We start from the raw sequence: 25,394 nt of genomic DNA on the forward strand, positions 1-25,394 counted from the left end.
GCATTCCCCTCCCCCACTTCCTGCATTCTTTTAAACACTTTCAAACTTGTCTAATCCACACTCTTCCTTCCTCTGCTCCAGGCTTAGAGGATTTGCTATGAATCTGGCTAGTGGTGTTAACACTTTAGGTTTAAATCCTGATACTTTGTAGTGATATAATCAGGTAAATTCCTTTTAACCTCTGGAGAGATCATATGTATAATGGGGATTTTGTCAGAGAGCTCTTACAAGGGTTAAATTATATTATGTATCTAAAACACTTAGCACATAATAGGTGATCAATAAGGGGTAGTGAAAACAGCAAAATCCAGATACCCCTCTAGCTATAGCCCTCTTCTCCCTTGCCCTTCTCTTTCAGCCACGTTTCTTGAAAATGATTTATGATTTATACATGCTCTTTTCACTCATCTCCCATTTATACCCCAACTCACTGTAATCTGGCTTTTTTTTTTTTTTTTTTGTATTCTGGCTTTTGTTCCCCGCACCCCCACTCTTTCCACCAGAACTGCTCACCAAAGATCTCCACTCCAGATGTCTTCACAGAGCTTTGAGTAACTTAATCTTTTCTGTATAGTCATTCTTAATTTCTCCTTCAAACTTCTCAGTTTCCATGACAGTAGTCTTCCCAATCTTCCTAATATTCAGACTGTCCCTTCTTACTCTACTTTATTGCTTGCACTCTTTTCCTTAATTACTATTTGTCCACAACTTTCACATGTCTGCAAAAAGGATTCTTTCCCATAACATCTGAATTGGAATTTTGGCTTTCCTACTTACCAAACTGAGTTCCTAAGGTATATAACTTACCTCAACCTCTATAGTCTCATCTGCGAAAAGGTGACCCCTCTCTCGATAATCATTCTAAATGGAGTCGTTGTACACTGAACCTACACTTCCCATTGGCATAATGGATCGGTAGGCATAAATTGGAATTCCAGGCCTGGTACCCATTTCAAATCATAAGAATGTCAAAACTCAAAACAAGTAAGATGTTCTTTAAAATATTTATTAACCATATAAAACTATACAATATGAACTATCATATAAATGTTCCTTGAGGTATTTTTCTTCATGGGCTGGACTGGCCGAGGTTTCTTAGACTCTTAGTTTAATGAAGTTTGGACAGAACATACCATCTTTTCCTGGTAAATCTTCCTAGAGCATACATAGATATTTTTCCTTATTCCAGAGACCTTTGAACTGCATTGAAAATTAGGGTCATCTGCCACAAAGAAAAAAAAAGTTCAATGATGTTCAGATGAATGCTTCTCAAAGGTTTTAAAAGCTAAGTGTTGGGAAAGGGGCAGTTTCAATGATGTCTTACTCCTCCTTTCTTACAAAAATCTACCTGGCTGAGCTTCTGAGAAATTTCTAACAAAACAACCAAGTTTGTATGAAAAACTTCTAGATCCACTCACTCTGCAATGTCAAATCAGTTGCAGTAATGTTTTTTACAGTTATACAAATGCCTCAAAATACTGAATGAGGAAGTTTCTTCCAAATTCCCAGTTCCTACGATGCCTGGGTGGCTCGGCAGTTGAGCATCTGCCTTTAGCTCATGGGATCGCATTGGGCTCCCTGCGTGAAGTCTGCTTCTCCTCCCTCTGTCTATGTCTCTGCCTCTCTGTGTCTCTCATGAATAAATAAAAATCTTAAAAAAAAATTCCTAGTTTCAGGCTTAAGATTTTTCAATATCCAAAACACATCCAAAATTCCTTTTTGATCCATCCTCCTTGTTGATTTTTTTTATAAAGATTTTATGTATTTATTCATGAGAGACACAGAGAGAGAGGCAGAGGGAGAAGAGAGAGAAGCAGGCTCCATGCAGGGAGTCTGATGTGGGACTTGATCCCGGGTCTCCAAGATAACACCCTGGGCTGAAGGCAGGGGTGCTAAACTGCTGAGCCACCCGGGCTGCCCGATTGCTTTTAATTTTTGCCTTTAAAATTTTTACTTTTTATAAAAAAGTATAAAAATACTTTAGGGATGCAACCATTTATTTGATCTGTTGGCTAAAGTCAGGGAGATGCTTTGTGATGAATTTGGAAGAAAACTAATCAGGATGCTGCTACTTTAAGAATTGGGAGACAGCTGAAAGCATTACCCAAATCCAGCTGTTAGCAATATTTTAAATGCCATTATTTCTTGACCTCTGGAACAGAGTGAAAACGAAAGCTTCAGAAGTGGCTCTTCAAAAGACATTAGCTCCTAGCTAAAGGAGGCTGTTTTGGATTCCTGCCAAGTTAAAGATAAGGCAGCAATTTCATTTGCGGTCACATGCAATGCGATTCTCCTACCTGCCTGCGTAGTCCGTATTTAAAATTTTTCTCCCTTACTAAAGTCTGCTTTCCAAAACTTTAGTTGTATCAGTGTTAGATGTCTCAAACAGTAACAGGCCCCTGGATCTTAGTTAACTTTCCTGGAAAATTCTTCAATGCTTCATATTAGCACTTGTAGCTTCCTCCTGATGTTATGCTAACAAGTTTTCATTCTATCATATAAAAACAAAAACTGTTCAGTGTGCAGTGCTCCTATCTAATGAAATCTCTATTCTATAGTGTCCATGCACAGGGGTCCTGGCTCAGGCCTTCTTTCCTCTTACCCTGTCAGTACAATGGCTTTGAAACCAGTCTAAATGTAATTCCCTGGATCTACTTCCTGCTCTACCACCAGCATCTCCCCAAGCTATGTAACTGTCCTTTGAGCTATCACTCTTCTCATAGAATCCCTTCAACATAGTACTTATCACATTTTATTGTCATTTTTAGGTTTACATGGGTCTTATCTATTTTACCCTGAAACTAAGGGGCAAAGACTATTTCTTACAGATCTTGGTTCTACTAGTTAGCACATAGAAGTCACTCAACCTAAGTATCCTGTGAATATGAGCCCATCCCTCCTATCAGCTTTTAGATGGCTTAAAAATTCCTTCTTAGAAGACCAGATTTTTTTCCTAATCTTTTTTTTTTTAAATTTAAAAATCTAATATTCTTAAATATGTGAAAAATCTACTGCCAAGTATTAACTTGAAAAACACCTGTTTTTCTTTGAAGCTAGAGCACTAGAAAAATGCACCTTAACGACTTTGAATGACCCTAATGTACACCAATTATACTTTTTACAGTTTTGTCTAGTGACTACTGAAATGTGTTACCTACTCCAGCCTCTGAAGCTTTTTCTCTCTCACCCATACCTATCACCTTTTTTATCTAATTTACCTGTCTGCACGAATTCCTCTCACACCTCTAAAATGTGCTTTTTAACATGCCATAGGCTTAAAAGCTAAAGTAATTAAGCTTATTAGGAATGTTTATAGTTGGAAGAAATAGACCCTAATCAACAGAAATTAAGTACCCATGATCAAAAAGCACAAGAATCTTGCAAAATCCTTTTTCTTTTCGTGGGGGAGGAGGGGAACATCCATTTTTAAAGTTCTACGGCCTTTGCAGCTTATTCTGGATCTAATCTACATCAGGAAAAGATGTCACATAGAATTAGCACTGTTTATCACTTAAATTTGCACTCTCAATTCTTAAAAAATCAAGCCTAGTTGAGTTACAACTTTAAAGCTTTTGTGTGACTCAGCTCAAATTAGAAAGTTGAGTCATTATACCACTTCATAATCTAAAGCTATTTTAAACTGCATTACACTACTTTTCTAGCAGGTCAAATGCATAATATGCAATGTAATGTACAAATATTAAATACTTATAGTCAAAAAACATTTGATGGACAAATTTTTCTCCAATAACAAAATATAACTGATGTAGACTAAAACTTATCATTAAATAATGTTTCATATTCTGTGGAAAAATGTGCCCTATTTCAGTACTTTATATATATTATACTCTAAGTGTTAAAGTGTAGTGATACTAGAGATAAAAAAGTAGAATACAGGCATTACAAAGATTTAGACAATTAAGGTAAGCTCAGAGTGACTTTTAATATGCCAATCAATGTTAATAAAACACAAGTCAAACAGACAAGTGCAAATGTGTTTTAAACCAAAATTAATAGGAAAACAAACAATAGACAAAATCTATGTTGTTTTTTGCAATGTCTGGTTAGCCAGTATTATTAATCAAATGGCTTATCACTGATAAAACATATTTTGTGAAAAGCTTGGAATAGTCAGAAGTCATTCTGGCATTTCAAACAGCTATGTACACTATCACCAAGATTAGTTTATATACACAAATATTGAAGAGAATCCGGGCAAAACATTTAAAAACAGACTAACAATACAATCAAGTACAAAACTTGGGTAGGAGGAGAGAACATTTTTAAAAAAGAGTCAGGGAAGGGCATTATCAGGAGAAATTACAAAACCAGTAATAATTATACTACATTAATACAGCAATCCAAAAGGGAAAAAAAGGTGCATTACTCCAATGCACTAGCTTCAAAGTTCAAAGGAAAAAAAAAGGCAAATAGCTGCTTGTCATCAAGAGCAGCTATATATTTCACATAATTGTTTTCCAAAAAGCCTATTAACAACAATGATTGTTTAATGCTACAATTTTACAGCAAAGACAAAACTAAAATAGCAGCAAATTCACAAGGCAATACTTCCACAGAATTATTATTCCATGGTTCATGCAATGCCTACAAAGTGCTCCCAGTTGGATATACAAGTATAATTCACAATTAAAAAAAAGAAATATAAGATTGACACACAGGTACATTGAAGGCTGAGTAGTAGAGTCTCTTAGCATCTCCCTTTTCAAAGGGAGAATATGTTTGTAATAAAGCCCTTGAGTCCCTTTACAGGTCACTACAGGGAAAGACACCCTTTATTACAATGCATCAGCAAACTATAAGCAGCACACCACCACAGTGGTTAACCCTGGAAAGGCTGGTGTAACATCCAAACAGTGACTGACATCCTACAAAAGACAGACTGTTAAGACTAGATGAAAGCCTGATATAGCACTGGTCAAAATACAGCTTTCAACTGTAATTCACAAATAAAGTCCTAAAAGGTATTCAGTTAAACTACTGACACCGATTGAGAAAGTAATTGCAAACTGGATTCTAGCAGTGATTTCAACCTAGCTTCCTCTTGTCACAGTTTTTGGGGGGAGGTGGTGGGAAATGAGTAGTTCAGTATATGGTAAGGCTGACAGAACGGTTCATTTTCTTTCCAATAAGTCGAGATGTTCTATTACTCTGGGTGGTGGACCTAGTGGTCATCCGATCAGTGAAGAGTGCTCTTTCCTCAGCTGCAGCTTTTGCCATCTGGGCTTTCTTGAGTTCTCTAAGAACATAAAAATAGGAAACAAGACTTTTCACCTATTGTATTAACCCTAGGAAGGGATCCTAAGAGGCCAAACACAAACTGTATTGTCAACTTGGGAGATCTTAGCAGGCCATCAAAGACACAATCGAGGAAAAAAATTACAGTATGAAACTTTAGCTTGTGCTCAAACAACTTAAATTTATAAAATGATTTTATTTTGTGATCTCAGAATTAAAATATCATATACACTTGGATATCAGTAATAAGGATGCTAGTAATGACTTTGAATTATAATAAATAATTTCAAACAGAACTCTAATTCGTATTGTGAAAATATTTACATGACAGAGATGAAAGGAAAGTTCTACTTTCTATTTCTATGAACACTGGTGGCTAGCAAACTCACGGCAAATAAATCTTATATCGCAAGTCAGTTTTTAGGTTACAATCAGCAATAAAGCAAATGAATTAGAATTATTACAAACATTTTTCTGAAAATATCAAAGGTCATTCAGATACAATAGGAGACTCATCTAATTGATGTTAATTGATGTTAATTTTCATCCTTCCAGGCAGTCCTGGTGGCTCATCCTGTTTTTTAAGTTAATTGATGTTAATTTTCATCCTTCCAGGCAGTCCTGGTGGCTCGGTGGTTTAGCGCTGCCTTTGGCCCAGGGCGTGATCCTGGGGCCCCGGGATCGAGTCCCACATCAGGCTCCCTTGCAATGGAGCCTGCTTCTTCTCCCTCTGCCTGTGTCTCTGCCTCTCTCTCTCTCTGTGTCTTTCATGATTAAATAAATAAAAATCTTAAAGTTTTTTTCATCCTTCCATAAAAATAAATAGAAAGAATGAAGGAAAATGTAAAATTTATGGTGAGAGTTTAGGGGAGGGGAAACCTTATACAGGCTCACTCTGCTTTTGCTACAATTTAGGGATTGAGGATTAATACCACTTGCAAATACATGCTAGTCTTTTTTTTTCTTCTTCTTCTTAAAGATTTCATTTACTTATTCATAGAGACAGAGAGAGAGGCAGAGACACAGGCAGAGGGAGAAGCAGGCATCATACAGAGAGCCTAATGTGGGACTCAATCCAGGGTCTCCAGGATCACGCCCTGGGCTGCAGGCGGCGCCAAACCGCTGTGCCACCGGGGCTGCCCAAATACATGCTAGTCTTAAAAAATTTTAAGTCCATAATTTCGAAGTTTAGGAACAACACAAATTAATAGGTCACAAATACTAACTTAAGTAAGGCAGAAATCCCCAAATTTTAACTGTACAATATAGCAAACCACTACAGCCTTCACTGACAGAAAAACTAAATCTCTCACTAAAATTTGAGAAAATGAGAAAGTTAAAAAACATTCCAAAAAACCCTCACTTACTTCTGCAAAAGTGAATTTTTGAATTTTTCAGCGTTCAATTCTATTCGTAATTGTTCTGCACTTTTTCTAGAAGCAGACAGCAATACCGAATGCTTTACCAATGCCATTGCTGATGGTCTTCTCTCTGGATCTGGATGAATCATAACCTTAGAAAGAGAAGTAAAATTAAGGTAAAGACATGTAATTTAATAACCTATAAAACCATGTGAATAAAAAGTGCTTCATATACAAACAATGCTCACTTTTAGCAACTCTGTAAACTCTTGGGAAAGCACTTGGGGAATCCGAGGTAATCTACCCTGTCTGATTTCATGCCATTGGTCTCCATTTCTGGGAAGAGGTTCAGCACCAGCAGCACACACCACTGTGAGGGCAAGGGCAAAAATATCCGCTTTTGGCAGATGAGTATAGTTCTGTAAAATTAAAAAAAAAATTTTTAAGGGAATATAAAAATGGCCAAAATAAAATAAAATTACACTTTAGTGATGACTGGTGAGAAATAAGACTAAATTAAAATATCCAATGCCACATTTAACTCTTAAGACCTATTCAGATAATAAGTTAAATTTGAGGAGCTTTTTAAAACCACAAATACATACATACTCTGGGAGTGGTAAATACATTTCTAAAAATAAATACCTTCTCCTTTTCACTAGTCCAATTCAACTCTTAGAAAAAACTCCTATTCTTTTGGGAGTATTCATATGAATACAGGAAACATACGTTGACAAATACATGTACACATATAAAAAGAACAATGGGATCATGCAATTTATTTGTTCTACTTATTCTACTTCCATTCAAAACTTTTATCAAGGGATCCTGGGTGGCGCAGCGGTTTAGCGCCTGCCTTTGGCCCAGGGCGCGATCCTGGAGACCCAGGATCAAATCCCACGTCGGGCTCCCTGCATGGAGCCTGCTTCTCCCTCTGCCTATGTCTCTGCCTCTCTCTCTCTCTCTCTGTGTGACTATCATAAATAAATAAAATTAAAACAAAACAAAACAAAACAACTTTTATCAAGAGATACTCTGTCACATTTTTTTGGTCACACTTTTTCAAACAGTACTATTAACTATATGCTGTAATTTATTTAATCGTTCCTTTATTGCTGGACACTTATGTACATCGTTCTCTATATTTGTATATGAACATTTCTGTGGGAGAAACTCCTAAATAAATGTAAATTCTGGGTCAAAGGTATAGGATTTTAAAATGCTGATACAAATACTTTGATCTCCTAAGAGGCTATGCCAATTTACAGTTCCACCAGTAGTGTATAAGAACTTCTTTTATAACTCCACTATTGTTGAATACTGTAAATCCTTGCCTTGACTGAATTTTGCTAGATTAAATATCCCCAGCTCATGGGTTAGGCTTTCTTTACCAGTTTACTAGTTATTAGCTTAAAATTTTAATATGTCTGCATTGTTACCTCATTAAAAAAATAAAGCAAACAGCATTATTAAAGGAAAAAACTACCTCCTGTAAAACTTCATTTGCAAGAAAACGGCTATCACCCTCTTCAACTTGTGGACTAGAGATTCTTGTTACATGTCCAAGATCACCTACAAATATTGAAAAAAAAAAAAAAAAAGAGTCAAGAGTTAAACAGCCTCTTATACTTTAGTTTAAGGCAATAATCTGGTTATCTTTCTTTCTTACCTATTTTAAACATAACTTTGTTGGATGCCCAGTCATCTTCATCTCCTTCTTCAGAGGCAGCATTTGGGATTGAGGTTCGAGATATGAAAATATTACCTGTCAAACAGTTATTTATGTAAGCTGCACTAACAATTAATAGGTAACCAAAATTCATAAACAAGGCCGTACATCAGAATCATCCCAAGAGCTGTCAAACATAGATTCTCATATATTCTACTTCAAAACCCAATGAGAATAAGAATCTCAGGGGATAGGAAATGGTATTGTATTTTCTTTTTTTTTTTTTTATATATAAATTAATTTTTATTGGTGTTCAATTTACCAACATACAGGTATTGTATTTTCTAAGGAACATATGTTCTGGCCTACTGCTGATCTTTGAACACTTGGAAACTACTTCATTAGACCCTTGTCATCCACACATTGATCTTTGGTTTTAACTACATAGAAATAATACAAAAGATAGTAACATAGTAATTAGTCTGTGATGCTTCCAAACCATGAATTTTAACCTAATGCTACAGGATGGTATGAAAAATACAAGTAATTTAACTTTTGAGTTTGGCTGACCATACAGAATTTACATCCCAATGTGGCTTTGTGGTTCACATCTCTGTTGTACACACACTTTTCTTCTTCAAATTCAGGTAAGTTCATGATTAATGTGAGTCTCAGCAACTGATTTCATTTTAATAGTTTTACCAATGTAATACTGAGTTTATAAATGTTACATTCATCTTATTCATCTTTCCAGTAACACTTTATTGGGGGGATCCCTGGGTGGCTCAGTGGTTTGGCGCCTGCCTTCGGCCCAGGGCGTGATCCTGGAGTCCTGAGATCGAGTCCCACATCAGTTTCCCTGCATGGAGCCTGCTTCTCCCTCTGCCTATGTCTCTGCCTCTCTCTTTTTCTCTCTGTGTATCTCATAAATAAATAAATCTTAAAAAAAAATTTTATTAATAAGGACACTTTATTTTAGGATGGTATTTGTAAATTTGAAATTTTAAAACTTCACATGCCTTAATATTTTCAACTATGGTACTTCTAAGGGTCTACTATTATGTTTGTCTTATACTTAATACAAGATATGAGGAAGTATAGGCAAACTTTACTAATTCCTATTTATTGCCATCAGTCCAAATATTATTTTTCCCCTTCGACTATAAAAATTTCAGGGAGTTATTGACAGAGAAGAAATTCTTCATATAACTTACAAGATTAAAATAAGTTGTATGAAATGAATATGAATTAAAATTCTCATGAATCACATTTTCATAGACAAAAAAAAAACCACACACACACACACACACACACACAAAAAAACCCACAAAAACCCTTCATTAAATTCAACTTAAAACACCTAGCCTAAAATTCATACTTGAATTCATCAACCTATTAGTCTTAACTTCCAGTCTATAGGAAACCTAGGGGGAGGAAAAGGAATAAGATAAATGATGCAAGGGAGCAATCAGTCAAATCCAAAAGAAAGGACATCTTATAAAACAAAGTTTAGGAAAAAAAAAAAAAAGTTTAGGGCAGTCGGGTGGGGGGGGGGGCGCTCAGCGGTTTAGCACCGCCTTCAGCCCAGGATATGATCCTGGAGACCCCGGGATCAAGTCCCATGCCGGACTCCCTGCATGGAGCCTGCTTCCCCCTCTGCCTGTGTCTCTGCCTCTCTCTCTCTCATGAATAAATGAATGAAATCTTTAAACAACAACAAAAACAACAAAGTCTATACTAGTATATTTTTTTAAAGTAGGGGAAGGGTAGAATCTTAAAAAAGAAAAAAAAAAGGATAGAGGGAGATGGGATGCATGGTTCTGAAATGGAACTAGTTTGGACAAGTCAACCATTAAGGACTTGGGTCACCTGGGAATAATTTTAATATGATCTGGCTATTAGAAGAGATGAAAATTTACTAAAATAAAAAGGTAAAGCTGTCTTATAACAAGTATTTTTTTTTTAATTTTTAAAAAGATTTTATTTATTTATTCATGAGAGACAGAGAGAGAGAGGCAGAGACATAGGCACAGAGAGAAGCAGGCTCCATGCAGGGAGCCCGATGTGGGACTCGATCCCGGGTCTCCAGGATCACGCCCTGGGCTGAAGGCAGACGCTCAACCACTGAGCCACCCAGGCAACCCACAAGTTTTAAAATAGTGTACATAGGGGCACCTGGGTGGCTCAGTAGTTGAGCCTCTGCCTTTGGCTCAGGTTGTGATCCTGGGGTCCTGGGATTGAGTCCCACATCAGGTTCCCTGCAGGAAGCCTGCCTCTCCTTCTGTCTAGGTCTCTGCCTCTCATGAATAAATAAATAAAATCTTTATGAATGAATGAATGAATGTGTATATGATGAGGTTTTTTTTAAGATTTTGTTTATTTATTCATAGAGACACACACAGCGAGAGAGGCAGAGACACAGGCAGAGGGAGAAGCAGGCTCCCTACAGGAAGCCAGATGCGGGACTTGATCCCGGGTCTCCAGGATCACACCCCAGGCTGCAGGCGGCGCCAAACCACTGTGCCATCAGGGCTACCCTGATGAGGTTATTTTAATAAAATGAGAGGAATTTACATGAAGATGTTACCGCAGCATTTACTTGCACCCTTTTTTTAAATGCAAGATAATACACTGCATGTGCTGTTTTCTGAATAATACAGTAACACTTTCATGGTATATAAGTTAGAAATTCCATGTCTGCATAGCACTTAAACTTCCAAAAATGTTTTCACATATCTCATTTTATTCTAACTACCCTGTTAGCAGCACCAGCAATATTTTGTTGTTATGGTTCTATAGCCTAGCGAAAGAGAAGGGCTTTAAACAACAGGTTCTTAATCTCTCCATCATTGTCTCGCTTTGTGACTATGTGGTTCCCATAAGATGCAGCAGATTTTTCCAACTTTTAATAAAAATGAGTTGGTTGTCTCAACTATTTTGGAGAGAAGAAACACACAGAAATAATAAACCAATATCAATATCTGGCTCAAAGGTCTTTTAAAACTAACAATGAAAAAAGTAGGATGTATATTTTCCTATTGTTTTAATAAAATCATTTATTCTCTATAACACTAAAGAACACAGATCAGAGAATTTTTAATACTTACTAGGCTTTATATCCATATGAACCAAAGACATTGAATGGATATACCTCAAGCCCCGGCCAACTTGCAAAAGAAGATCCTTCAACTCTGCTTCTGTAAAGTAACTCATGCTTCTATAGTTTTCACTTATGGCATCCGCTAAACTTCCACCTAACAAACATGGGAAAAATTAGCAATTTCTTCTTCCTAAGATCTTATTTCTCTTCCATCTTTACTCAATGGCCACAAACTCAACAAAGAAAGTAACATTTTATACGACCTACTCTGTTCTTCCTGCTTATGAAATCAAAATTTTATTTATTCTTTCAATAGGTAATATACTCATATGGATACAAAATATAGTGTAAAGTCTCTGCTTCATCCACACACCCCAGCACACTACCTGGTTCTTTTTCCCAGAATAATCCAACCTTATTGGTTTCTTATATATTCAACTCCTTTTTATACAAATGATAGCATATTTTCATTATCTCGAAGATCATTCTTTACTAATATACAAAGACTACCTTGTTCTCTTGTGTCTCTACAGAATTCCATTTATAATTGAATGGTGATACATTAACCAATGTCTTAATTGATGAGCATTTTAAAATAATTTCTAAGCCTTTGCTACAACATACTATAATACAAGGAATAACTGTACACTGGTCATTTCACACATATTTAACATGTATCTCATAGAAACAATTGCTGGTTTAAAGGGCATATACAGGTGTGCCTGGGTGGTACTTGGTTCAGTGTCTGACTCTTGGTTTCACTCAGGTCATGATCTTGGGGTCGTGGGATCTAGCCCTTCTTCCTCAGGCCATGCTCACTGCACAGTCTGCTTGTCCCTCTCCCTCTGGTTCCTCTCCACAACCCCTCCTCTCTCATGTTCATGCACGCAAATAAATAAAATCTTTTTTTAAAAAAAAATAAAGGATATGTACAGATATAAAACAATACTAATATGTGGCTCAAATATATGTGTGAAATACTATCTCATATATAGAATATATTTTTATAGCTGAGGGGGATTTCTCTATCCTACAAAATAACTTAGGATTGGTATTCACATCATCAGTGCTAAAACTTCATTGCCTGTGAAAATTCACATAAAAGAAGTTAACAGTGTATCCAGTTTCTGATTTCAAAATGGCTGGTACTTAAACTCTGCTAGCACGCGCCTTATGTGAATATGAAGCTTTGGAAGACAAATCTGGGGCAATTTTACTTACATTTACACACACACACACCCTGAGATAAGGCTGTACCAATTTATACTCCCATCATTAATGTATGAGAGTAACTGTTTTCTCACATCCTTGGCAACAGTCTATGAATTTTACAGATAAAAGCCAGTATCTTAGTATAGTTTTAACTTACACTACTTTTAATATGAGAATAAAACCTGCTTTTATAGGATCAAACCAACAAACTCTTTTGTTTATACTTTAAAAAATGAGTTTAGGGATCCCTGGGTGGCGCAGCGGTTTGGTGCCTGCCTTTGGCCCAGGGCGCGATCCTGGAAACCCGGGATCGAATCCCACATCGGGCTCCTGGTGCATGGAGCCTGCTTCTCCCTCTGCCTATGTCTCTGCCTCTCTCTCTCTCTCTCTGTGACTATCATAAATAAATAAAAATTAAAAAAAAATGAGTTTATACTTTATAAGTTTTATTAAAAACATTATAAATTTATAACTTATCTCAGAGGAAAAGAGGAGTTATGTAAAACAAAACAAAACAAAATTCAAAAACCAAAATAAACCACTTCTGTTTAAAGCTTAGTTAGGGATAACGAAATCAGAGCCAGAGTAATAAAATCAGGAAGGTATACTGATACATACATATCAGGAAAGGAGGTACTACAATTTGAACAAGACTAAGGTAGCAAAATGTCCAACGTGTTTTAAAAATAAAAATAAATCACACACCTTGATATTTTAGGCTTAAATATGTTCTCCACACTTAACTTGTACAAATCTTGAACTGCAGGAAAAGAGAGGGCTCTAGAAGGGAGGTCAATAAACGGGCTTCAAGTCCTAGACCAAGTTTAATAAGATAGAATTCGGCTGCATTTTAGCGGTCTACCAACTATAGCTAGGCCAGTTCCTTCTATTTCACTGCTGAAAGGAAAAGAGGTGAGAAGAGCAAGATCTGATATTTCAGGTTCTCTTCCATTATCCATCAAGATTTTCACACACTTGTTTACCAGGGGTAAAAATTTCAAGTCTATCACCAAACCAAGACAAAAGGCTTAAAATGCAAATGACTGTTTAAGATAATAAGGAAACTTAGTCACAATAAAGGATATCAGTTAATCACCATGTACAAATGAAATGTTAACAGAATCATTTCCCTTTTAAACTGTGGAAAAGAATCTGAAGATCAGGCCTATTGCTAGGACATTCAAAAATATATATGGAGAGAAGAATGGTAGCAAAAAGAAATAGAAGAGTTCACAAATCTATCTAGATAGACTCATTTCCTTTCATCCAAACAGAATAGACAACTAAGAGGTTCACACAGATTTCATTTAAAGATCTGTAGATTCTTTAAATGTTCTATACCATTCCAAAATAATAAACTGTTTAAAAATATAATTTTATAATCTAGCTTTATGACAAGACAAAGTTTTGTTTTGTTAAGACAAGGTCTTTACAATCTGAGAGGGCAGCAAGTAAACTCACTCTTCCTTATCCCTCCAGGCCCAAGAGTTTTCTTAAAATCATCTAAATTACACAACCACATAGTTATTTGGTGGACTGTTAGAAATGTGTGATCCCTAGAGTGCTACTGAAATACTTAAGACCAGCTACCATCAACCTCTCCCTAGGTGAGAGGGAGAAAGAAACTGAAAGATGGCATCTAGCACATATGGAGTGGGAAAGACATGGTCAAACTGTCCTATATTAAGAGTAGTAACTGAAAAATGAAGGTTAAGAAACAGATTAGTCCACAGGGGTCATGAGAGACAACTACATAAATATTCTGATGATATGAATAGAAACATTTCGAGAAACGAGTGAAACGAATTAGCAGCAATGCTATATGCTGAGCATCTTTCAAATATAGAGAATACAATGACAACTCAACAAAAAGGTGAGAAATGGATCTTTTACTTGTTTTGTTCAATGTTTTTAAATGCTGAAAACCTGAATCCACTACCTACACTACTTCACAAGCTATGAGAAGGCTAGTCTTGTTGAAGGAAAAAAATAATGAGAATCAAAAAAAAAAAAAAAAAAAAAGTAACACAAATCTTTGCTATCACTTCTCAACTACCCACTAAATTCCAAATTCTCGGGATCCCTGGGTGGCGCAGCGGTTTGGCGCCTGCCTTTGGCCCAGGGCGCAATCCTGGAGACCCGGGATCGAATCCCACATCGGGCTCCCGGTGCATGGAGCCTGCTTCTCCCTCTGCCTGTGTCTCTGCCTCTCTCTCTCTCTCTGTGACTATCATAAATAAATAAAAAAAAAATTTAAAAAAAAATCCAAATTCTCTAATATTCGTAGAAGATATACAGAAATGGAAATCCAGCATATATAAAGATTTACCTATTTAAGAACAGGTATTTACAAGAATCAGAATTGAGACTAGGGTTTTGATAAAGGTTTAATGAAAAAGAGGGGGAACCAAGCTCGTCCTTGAAGGACTTGTTGAAAGGTAAAGCTCTACGGAGGTCCAAAGTTGAATGCTTGTTTTGTTGGTTTTGCGGGGGAAGTGCGGGAGAAAGGCACAGCTAGCAAACTAAAAGCATAACTTAGTAGACAAGTCAGAGTAGATTCTGGTGGTAAACAAAAGGTTGGAAAAATGGGAATGAAAGCAAGATTATAGAATACTTTGTAAACAAAAGGCTGAAGTTAGAACAATGGAGAGCCACTGTCACTATGAGTAACCAGTATCAGTTTTAACAGCACATAAAATGAAATGGAAAGGAAGGCCAGATGCACTGAACATACCTTATTAACTGCTATACCCCAATACAGTATGCTACATGCTAGGGATATCAAAATATACAAGGTAAGGCCATGATCCTTTCAAGATCAGTTTGACTAACAGGTACACAACTACTATGCACAAGGGACTAGGTTTTCAATCTTTGCTTAGTATCCAAGTAGGGGATGCCTGCCTGAGTGGCTCAGTGGTTGAGCATCTGCCTTTGGCTCAGGTTGTGATCCCACGTCCTGGGATTGACTCCAACATCAGGCTCCCCACAAGGAGCCTGCTTCTCCCTCTGCCTCCGTCTCTGCCTCTCTGTCTCTTATGAATAAATAAATATAATCTGGGCAGCCCCTGTGGCCCAGCGGTTTAGTGCCGCCTTCAGCCCAGGGTGTGAGCCAGGAGACCCGGGATCAAGTCCCATGTTGGGCTCCCTCCACGGAGCCTGCTTCTCCCTCTGCCTATCTCTCTCTCTCTCTGTCATAAATAAGTAAATAAAATCTTAAAAAATAAATAAAGTCTAAATAAATAAATAAATAAATAAATAAATAAAAAATAAATAAATAAATAAAATCTTAAAAAAACAACCAAACAAACATCCAGGTAGGCAATGAACTTGAAACTCATGTTAGGCTTCTTGCTCTTTGAATTTTTAAGAGATAAAAGAAAAAAAAATTAAAAAAAAAAAAAGATAAAAGAGACATAGAATTACAGCAGGATTTCAGATAAAAACTATTTCCTCAGTGTTCATTTTTTTAATTTTACAAGTTTATAAAACAACCAACATATTACTCACCATTACAATATTCATTCTGTATAAGCATATGATCATCTTCTGCCCATGCAGAGAAATATCGAACTACGTGAGAATGCTGTCCGAGCACTGCATGGGCATATACTTCCCTCAAAGCGTTCTGCCTAGGAGAAATTTGACATTGATAGAATGGTAAACCACTTTTACTCAATCCTAAACTGAACTAATTTATCTGAAACTTCGTAAGAGAAACTTGTCTTCTGTTATTTATTATTATGCTGAAGGATAACTTAAGAGAGAGGGGATTAAGACTCTACTAGATTTTTCTAAAGGCTTCCATTAAAGAACAATGTTAATTACAAAGAAGGAACTTTGCTAGTCCTAGGACTCAGGAAACTCCATTTTACTATGAATTCTTGGATGCTACCAGAAAAAAGAAATTTAAGTTAGGCTCCAAAATCAGACTATTCATATAATTTTACCAAGTTCAGTAAGAATTAATGGCACAAAATGAAAAGGATCTGATTAAATTATTATAGTTTCTCAAAAGTGAGAAATTTCAGTGCTTGATTATGTGAAACACTGTTTGCAACACCATACGGAATAAAAGAGCAAAAGATAAAATTTTTAATACATACTCATCGACAGAGCCGGCCAATGGCTTTTTTGATCGCTTAATGGCATAAATGCATCCATCCAGCCTCTTCACACACTTAAACACAGAACCAAATTCTCCAGAGCCAATTTTCTCTAGCTCATGAAATTCTGTTGTATACCGTGACTTCATATTGCTTTCAGTAATTGTAATTCTCTGCAATAAAGTGTATCCATATACATAATACAAAGACATGAAGATGATTTTTTTGCCGATGATAGCACTATGTGTGAAATTTAAAAATCCTATATCTTAATGCATATTTAACATGTATATATGGTAACTTGTTAAGAAACAGAAAATGAAATTCAGAAACAATAAAAAGAAAATAAAAAGCTAGTTACTTTAGCAGGTCTTGTTTCATCTTCTAACTCATAATCACTGGCTTCCATGTCTTCACCACAAGAACTGAAAAATATTATGTATGTTTCTATTAACAGATCTGATAGACACATCAACTAGCGATCCAAAACTTTATCTGATAGGTATACAGGTGAAATTGTATTTTAATGAATAAAAACAGACAAGCAAGCACATAATTTTATAATCATAAGATATAGCTCAGCTGATGGAAATGCTGTCCCTGCTGAAATATGCTCATTAACAAGCCAACACAATCACACGTATCAAAATTAAAGTTTTTCTAAATCAACTCTGCCTGCCTTGTTTTTGACACCAGCAGATTTTCTACAAACTCCTTAGGCTTTTTATTCCTTCCTTTTTCATACCGTTACTTTTCCATAGCTGATTACTTTCCACCCACCTTTCCTGGGAAGAGGGTGCTAGTTAACAAAAAAAAATTTTTTCAAAGCATAAACTCCCAAGTCATTCAGATAAAATTAAAGTTTGATAAGTACCACAAACCAATCTTGGGTGACTGGGGACCAAACTGTGGAATACTAAATAACTTACTCATTCCAGTGTGTTCGTTTTCTTCTACGACACTGTCCTGAGGAATGAAGTAACACAGAATCTGGGGTAAAAGGATTAATATTCACTTGAGGCGTCTGTCGCATGTCAAATTCCCTTTTTCCTGATTTTCCTGTATCCATGAATAGAGAACCACCTCGGAGTTTAACAGAGCTGGAATCAATTCCTCGAGCTTTGGAGAGTAAACTCTAGGTCAGGAAAAATAAAATTTTTAGTCTCTAAATCCTGTAGACAGCCTTCTCAACCCAACCTTCAACAAGCCTTTCACATGTCTGATAGTGTGGATTAAAGCAACTGCACAAGCCTCTGTCACATCTGAAGCAAAATAAACACTGGTTAACTTTAGCAGTCTGAAAGGTGGATACTAACCACTTTTCCTGAAAAAGACTGCCACATAAAATAAGTCTCCGACCCTAAAAAAGAGTAGGAATGCAGACTAAAATTAAGTTTATTCTGGAGTCTAAAAGTTAACAAAACCTCTCATTCCATCTAAAAATAGAAAGCAGTCAGGGATCCCAATAAAAGCTCCCTTCCCCCCTTCCAAATAGGGCTTTGAAAACCACCTCCGCCGGACTCCTCCCCTCACTTTCAGAGGGATCATGCCTTGGGCAAGTCCCTAATAAACAGTAACGCTCAAAAAATACTTCTTCCTGAGGTTTACGACAAAGGCACTGCAAGGGACTCAGAAAAGTACATTTTCCATATTAGTCTTATAAACGCGATACTTGTCTCAATGTCGTTGAAGGGTCCGTTTTAAAATCTGCTGTTACTTCCAATGTTCCAGAGGCAGTAATCTGCATATTCACTCGCTACTCAACAAACAGGTGCTGAACACCTTCATCACCACAAGGGTCCAAGCAACCCCACCAATGCTAGCTTTTAACGGATGTCCCTAATCGCTACACTTAGGCTGGCCCCACATAGGCACTGCAAACCGGTGTAAACAAACGCTTACCCAATAATAAACAGCGTGTGCGGACAGAAGCTTAAACGCTACCCTGAATTAAGGAGTCTTTAAGACTGGAAATGCTTGGAAAGCCAGCCTTTTCTCCCAAGTCGAAGCGCACTCTCCCTCCATACCTCAAACTTAACCCCTTAAGGCCACATGACACGAAGCGATAAGCGCATGAAATTTCGTTTAACCCAACTCCTGCTTGCGCCGCCCAAATTACAGGGCCCATCACGGCGTTTAAAAGGCACCATATGGCTGCGGCGCTCGGGAGTGTCAGGTGGCCGGGCCAGCACCACTCCGACATCCTTCCAAACCACGTTATCAGGGCCACACTCCGGGCTGACACGGTCGGGAAGGCCCCGACTCGAGGGGCGTGAAATCATCAGCCACCTGGACGGCGCCGATCAGCCCCTTTGAAAGACGAAGAAGTTCCAGAAGAGGCCCATTGTTCAGTTACATAATCTTAACGGACAACTTCTGGGCAGGGCCAAAAAGAGGGGCTGCCAACTTTTTGTTGCGGCTCAGGGGAGCGAGTGGGGGTGCGGCAGGGCGGTTATGTAACCGAACCCGAGCAGCGGCGCGCTCGGCTCCCGGCGCCGCGGCCTTTTTAAATGGCTGGGCGGGCGCGGGCCCGGCGTGCCCCGGCCCCGCGTCCTCTCACCTTGGGCGTGTGCGGCGTGTCGAAGAGCCGCAGCTTGCGGAAGGTCTTGTGCGGCGGGGTGCCGGGGTGGTCCGGCAGCGGCGAGCAGGGGCCCTCGCTGGCCCTGCGCGCCCCGCAGCCGCGCGGGGACGCGTCCCCCGCGCCGCCGCAGCGCACCGGCGAGAACGAGCTGCCCAGAAAGTAGGCGGCTGCCGGCGACTTGACCGGCGACGAGGAGCCGAAACCCTCCTCCTCCCACGAGTCGCCCTCGGCCCCGCCGCCCGGCGCGTCGGCGCCGGGACAGGCGCCCCGCAGCAACATGTCCTCCTCCAGCTCCCCGGGGCTGCCGGGGGCCGGGCCCGGCGAGCGGCGGCGCTCGGGCCCGGGCTCTGCGGGGCTACGCGCGGGCGGCAGCGGCGAGTCGGGCTCTTGAAAGGCCGAGTCCTCCCCCGTGCTGTGGCCGCTGCCCTCCTCCTCTTCCTCCTCCTCCTCCTCCTCACAGTCGCTGCAGGGCGAGAAGATCAGCTTCTGCCTCAAAGTGCAGGAAGCCCCGGGACGGCGGCGGGGCGGCGGCGGCTGTTGCCGGCTCAGGAAACTCATCGCGCCCCTGGGGCCGGGGCCGGGGCCGAGGCCGAGGACCGGAGAGCCGGAGCCCGCGGAGTCCAGGACGCGGACGGCCCAGGGGGCGGGTCCGCCACGTGCGACTGGGCGCGCCGGGTCGCCGCGGCGGCGGACCTGCGCGGTGACGGGGTGCGGCTCCGGAGCGCTCGGGGCTGCGGGTGGCGGCGGCGGCGGCGGTGGCGGCAGCGGCGCGGCCTGTCCAGCAGAGGCGGGGCGGCCTGGGCACCGAGGCTGGGGTCTCCGCAGGTCCAGCCGCAGGTCCGGGCTCCGCAGGTTCGGGCTCCGCGGCTTCCCGCGACCGTTAACCACGTGAGGGCCTGACCCACCAATCCACGCCCAGCCTCGGGTTTGAAAAAAAAGGAGGGCGCGACGTAGGCCGCGGGGGAGGGATCAACTACGCGATTTTGGCGCGAACCCGCTGGCTCCGCCCCCCTCTCGGCCGCCCGGGCGGGCGCGGCGCGGCGCCGCGGGCCTATGAGGGAGCCGGACTTGTGGGAGCCTAGCCCGGCGCCGCCCGGTCGGGGCCGGGCGGGGGAGCCGAGGCGGCCCTCTGGGAGGGGCGAAAGGTCCCGGGCTCGGCTAGGCCCAGCCGCACGCCCGCCTGGAGGTGGCCCGCTCGCGGTCCCTCAGGCGCTCCGGGGCCTGAGGTGGGACCTGGGAACTCCCGTGGCTCTCGCGCTCTGCCCCGGGAGTGCGGCCTGCGGCCGCCGCGTCCCCGTGGTGCGGGCGGCCGGGGCGTTGTGGGCGTGGCTGTGGGCAGTCACGTTCCCCGGTAGAGGTTGGAGCCGGAAATGGTGACTCGGGCCTCAGGAACTTTGCGAGCTGAGCCCGGGGCTTAGAGGGGACGCCGAAGTCAGCAAGGAGGCCCGCACAGGAGGGCTCGAGGCGGGGACGGCGGCCGTGGGGAAGGCCTCCGGAGCCTCAGTTTCCCCCCAGGGTAGCTGTTAGGGTCGGGTATGCCCCCAGCGAGGCGAGCTTCCTTCCCCCAGGCCGTGGCCCCTCGGCAGCCCACCCGAGACTCGTCCACCCGAGTGAGCAGCAGCGGCCCCAGCGCGAAGCCCGAAGCCCGGGCCCTCCACGCCGCCGCGGTGTTTATATTTGTTTGCCAGCACGTGGGCAAGTGTTGGCAAAGGAGATTGGCCCACCTCGCTGCAAACATAAACGCAAGTTGAGAAAAAATACCTCCAGTACTTGGTCAAATTGTGATTTCGTCTGCCCTTTATCGTCGCACAGACAAGTTTCTTGGAATTTTTCAGTTGTAAATAACCCCATCGCAAAAATTCTGACTTCTCGTGTGGTTGGGTTTTGTTTTTTTTTTGGGGGGGGGGGTGTGTCTGTGTTGTTTGAGGACTTGGGGGGGTTGGTTTTTTTTTTTTTTAAGATAAACTCATAGAAGTGAGAATTACTGGGTCAAAGGATAGGAACTGCCAAACCGACCTCCAGAGAAAAACAATTTAAACTCTCATTAGCAGTGGTTTGGAGTACACTGCTCATGAATTCGGGACATAAGTGAATATTTAATGTTGGTTAATGTAATTTTGTTGTTTTGATATATGCAGTTTTCATGTGCCAGTGGCCACTTATTTTTCTAATTGTTTTTCTTAATTGTAGCACTTTATGAGTTTTAACACTTTGCCGTGTATCGTTGTTCAGACACTTTTCAAAGGCAAACCTCAAGCTGGATTTTTAATAATGGAAACACATTTTAATACTTCTCGCATGGGAAATTCCCGGAGATCACGGAACTAAAGATGCAGTGAAGGGTAAACAACTGTATTCTTCAGACGTTTGCTAACTGATCTATGTGTCCTTTCTGCGTGTTAATCCAAATTCACTGTTAAGGTCTTGCAAGAAGGAACTCTACCTTTTTGTGTTTTCAAGGAGAGGCGTTCACTGTTCCCGGGTGGTCAAAGCCGAGGAATGGTTTTTAGCACTCTCCCTCCAACACCTACCTCCTCACCTTCACTCCTGATGGCGAATATAATTCTTTGATATGAATAGTTGACCATATTGAGTTGATTTTCTCAATTTCATGTGCGTGTAAGTAAAGATAACTTTAGAAAACTACTACTCTCTATTGATCTTCAACATGAGTCGTATGTAAAAATAGTGTTTCCTAAGTAAACTTTAAAGCCCTGTAGATAACCTCTCCCCAACTAGACTGTTGTCGTAAGCCTCTCCTTATACAGGAATTCTATATCCCTCTTGCTGTCCTTGCAAGCTCACATCCCCTCCCCCTTCACTCTTTCACAACACCCTGCTTTATTTCCCTAACAGGCTTATATCTATCTCAAAGTGGGTTGATTGTTTACTACGATCCCCTTCTAGAAAATGAGTTCCCTGAGTGTAGGGAACTTTTCTATTTATTGCAGTGTTCTAACGTGGCTTAGGCCCTCAGTATCTTCTGTGTGATAATAGAGCCCTTATTTAAATATTTGTTGACTGGTTTATTTTTCTCTCTCAATATAAATTCAAATGGTACAGAGATCTTCTGGTTACCCCTTGTATATCCTCTTCTTGGATGTAAACACTCTTTTGACTTTTTTTTTTCCAACTATGCCACCTGTCTGCTTCCCTAAACTGGGAGGTCCTTGAAGTAGGCTGGAGCAAAAGGGCCTGGCTTCTGAACGGGAATGGAAGAGTTCTCGGTACACAGCCCCAGTACTTTGAATTCTTTGAACCCATGTCTGCCCACAGACTGAGAGAGGTAAATTACTGTTGAATGTATAGTATGACTGGAGGAAAGAAGGAATTTCTTTTAAGAGTTGGAAACAAGACTCAGTGGGAGAACCATTTCTTCTATAAAGCCTTTCCTTAACTTTCTCCACTTCTAGGTAAAAGAGACACTCTGTGCACCAGGTTTTCCACCACACCTGTAATGGACTATATAAACAGTCTTTGTTTACTTGTCTGGCTTCCCTTTCACCCAGGGCTGAGATCAAGTTTTATTTGTCTTTAGAGCTCCAGCAACCAGCAATGTGCCTTGGCCCCTGAGAAGGTACTTAATGTTTCTGGAATAAAAATCTAGTTTATTTAAAGCAAAAGTATAAAAATGAGTAAGAAACCCAGGCCCTACCTCCTCCAGTGAGAACATGGCGCAGTGTTATGGTTTAACTACAGCAGTGTCCTAACTGAAATTCTAAATGATTGTTCTGATTTTTTTAAATTTCATGCTCCTCCAAATGGACTCACTGTACTGGAGGGATGGGTCTACGCCCACCTACCCCAGGGCATATCTAATTCAAATTTCCTGTTCATTCTCCACCCAGTGTTGTTCTTAACTGTAATGTTGCTAGGCAACTTTTGCAGAATCCACAAGTTTGTGGTAATGTTGTAATAACTGAGTAAAAATCTTGCCTCTGGGTGTTGGGAGAACAAACTTACCCAGTTTATTCCTTTAGACAGATGACTTAGCAAGTATAAGGTATAATAATACCACTATTGTTGGTGCATTCACCTTCCTTAGCAGCAAAATAAGCAAGATTTCTGCCCTGGAGATTTATAAAGATTCTTAAATCACGTTCTCAAATACTTTTAATACATACAAGCACACAAATACATATACATATTCTTATTAACATAAGCCTTGTACTTTTGAAAGATCCTTTAGAATGAGTAATTTTTCAGTCTGTAGGAGTGTTTCATAAGAATAGCTAGGGTTTACCCAAAGCTGAATCTTTTCTAGTTTCTGCTTTTGATTCTGGAGAAATAATAACTCTCTCTAAACAAGAGACTTCTTTGATAGATTTCTATTAAGATTTTATTTAATTATTTTAGAGAGAGTGAAAGCATGCAGGAGTTGGAGGAGAGAGAAAATCTCAAGCAGACTCCCAAGTACTGGGGGTGAGGAGGTAAGGACGAACTTGGGACTCAATCTCACAACTATGAGATCATGACCTGAACCAAAACTGAGAGATGCTTAACTAACTGAGCCACTCAGGTGCCCCTAGATTTCTAATTTTTTTAAAAAATGAAGTCAGGGACGCCTGGGTGGCTCAGTTGGTTAAGCATATGCCTTCTGCTCAGATCATGATTTCAGGGTCCTGGTACTGAGCCCTGTGTCAGATTCCCTGCTCAGCAGGGAGTCTGTTTCTGCTTCTCCCTCCTCCTCTGCCCCTACCACCCACCCAACCCCCAAGCTTGTGCACACACTCTGTCTCAAATAAATTTTAAAAATTTTTAAACCTTAAATATGAGACTAATGTTGTCCCTTACAAATAATGTTCAATAAATGTTGTGTGTTGCTATTAATTATAGCAATGTTGTTTGAGAATAAGCCATACTTATACTTGTCAATGGCTTTATAGTCAGTAACATTAAACTCCTGATCTCTACAAAATAAATTTGCTTAATATAGATAGACAGTTGAGATTGTGTATAACCAGTGAGGATAATCAAATCAGGACAGAAATAGTACAGTTGACCCTTGAACAACATGGGAGTTAGGGGTGCTGACCTCTCACAGTTGAAAATCATCATATAACTTTTGACTCCCCAAAGCTTAATATAATAGTCTACTGTTTACTAGAAGCCTTACTGATAACATAGTCGATTAACATATTTTGCATGCTATCTGTATTATATATCATATTCTTACAATAAAGTAAGCTAGAATAAAGAAAGTGTTAAGAAAATTGTAAGGGAGGGGCGTCTGGATGTCTCAGTAGGTTGAGTGTCCAACTCCTGATTTCAGCTCAGGTCATGATTTCAGGGTCCTGGGATCAAGCCCGGCTTTGGGCTCTGTGCTGGGCATGGAGTCTACTTGTCCCTCTACATCTGCTCCTCCCCCAACTAATGCTCACTATTAATCTCCAAAATAAATAAATAAAATATTTTTCAATTGAAAGGGAAAATACATTTCCAGTACTGTACTGTATTAATAGAAAAAAAAAACAAATATTAGTGGATCTGCACAATTCAATGTGGTTCAAGGGTCAACTGTATTGATATAACAAGAACTTGAGAAGTATAGTTCAGGAAAAGTGGACAATTGAAAGCTTGTCTTTTAATGAAATAAACATTATTTCTTATGCCCACTTAGTCTTTAAAGACTACTAACATACTATTTCTATTTATCTGTTTAACGTTTATATCCGATAGATCAAGAGCACATTTATTTTTTTTAATGTTATTTATTTACTTGAGAGAGAGAGCACAGAGGTAGAGGGAGAAGCAGACGCCCTGCTGAGGAGGGAGCCCTATGCAGGACTCGACCTTGGATCATGACCTGAGCTGAAAGCAAATGCTTAATCGACTGAGCCACCCAGGGCACATTTCATTACATCCTTTAGATATGGATTATATCAATAATGTGGACTGCATACAAAAAGTTTGAGGACCTAAGGACCTAAGATTCTCACTGAGTTTCTGCTTTAGGGCTTCAGCTATGAGACACCATTCTGGGGGTACTCAAAAGTTGTATCTGCACTTACACAAAACCTTGGCTATAACCAGCCTTATTTGTTAAGCCTTCAGGCCTGCTCCCAGTTATCTTAGCCCTTACACAGGCCTCTGAATCTTGAAAGACTTG

General features: G+C 40.2%; 1 protein-coding gene across 2 annotated transcripts; it reads right to left on the minus strand.

The window, feature by feature from the left end:
* Window positions 1-3,923: 3,923 nt before the first annotated feature.
* WEE1 (WEE1 G2 checkpoint kinase) lies at window positions 3,924-20,269 on the minus strand. Of its 2 annotated transcripts, none has more exons than XM_055317873.1 (11): window positions 19,265-20,269; window positions 17,634-17,839; window positions 17,066-17,129; window positions 16,705-16,877; window positions 16,109-16,230; window positions 11,394-11,540; window positions 8,287-8,382; window positions 8,104-8,189; window positions 6,866-7,036; window positions 6,624-6,769; window positions 3,924-5,257 (listed from the first exon to the last, which is right to left on the minus strand). In XM_055317873.1, the coding sequence occupies exons 1-11, from the start codon at window positions 19,841-19,843 to the stop codon at window positions 5,104-5,106; spliced, it is 1,944 nt and encodes a 647-aa protein (XP_055173848.1). In that variant the 5' UTR covers window positions 19,844-20,269; the 3' UTR covers window positions 3,924-5,103. The 2 variants fall into 2 exon arrangements, with proteins under 2 accessions (XP_055173848.1, XP_055173849.1); XM_055317874.1 differs by lacking the exon at window positions 19,265-20,269 and adding an exon at window positions 18,607-19,125.
* Between the last annotated feature and the right edge of the window lie 5,125 nt (window positions 20,270-25,394).

This window comes from Nyctereutes procyonoides, unplaced genomic scaffold, assembly GCF_905146905.1.
Source record: "Nyctereutes procyonoides isolate TBG_1078 unplaced genomic scaffold, NYPRO_anot_genome, whole genome shotgun sequence".
In the NCBI taxonomy this organism is placed as follows: domain Eukaryota; kingdom Metazoa; phylum Chordata; class Mammalia; order Carnivora; family Canidae; genus Nyctereutes; species Nyctereutes procyonoides.

Coding starts and splice junctions, on each gene's coding strand:
- WEE1 (XM_055317873.1), bottom strand. CDS start 19,843: ATGAGTTTCCTGAGCCGGCAACAGCCGCCGCCGCCCCGCCGCCGTCCC. Junction 17,840..19,264: donor ACACGCCGCACACGCCCAAG/GTGAGAGGACGC, acceptor TTCCTGACCTAG/AGTTTACTCTCCAAAGCTCG. Junction 17,130..17,633: donor AAACGAACACACTGGAATGA/GTAAGTTATTTA, acceptor AATATTTTTCAG/TTCTTGTGGTGAAGACATGG.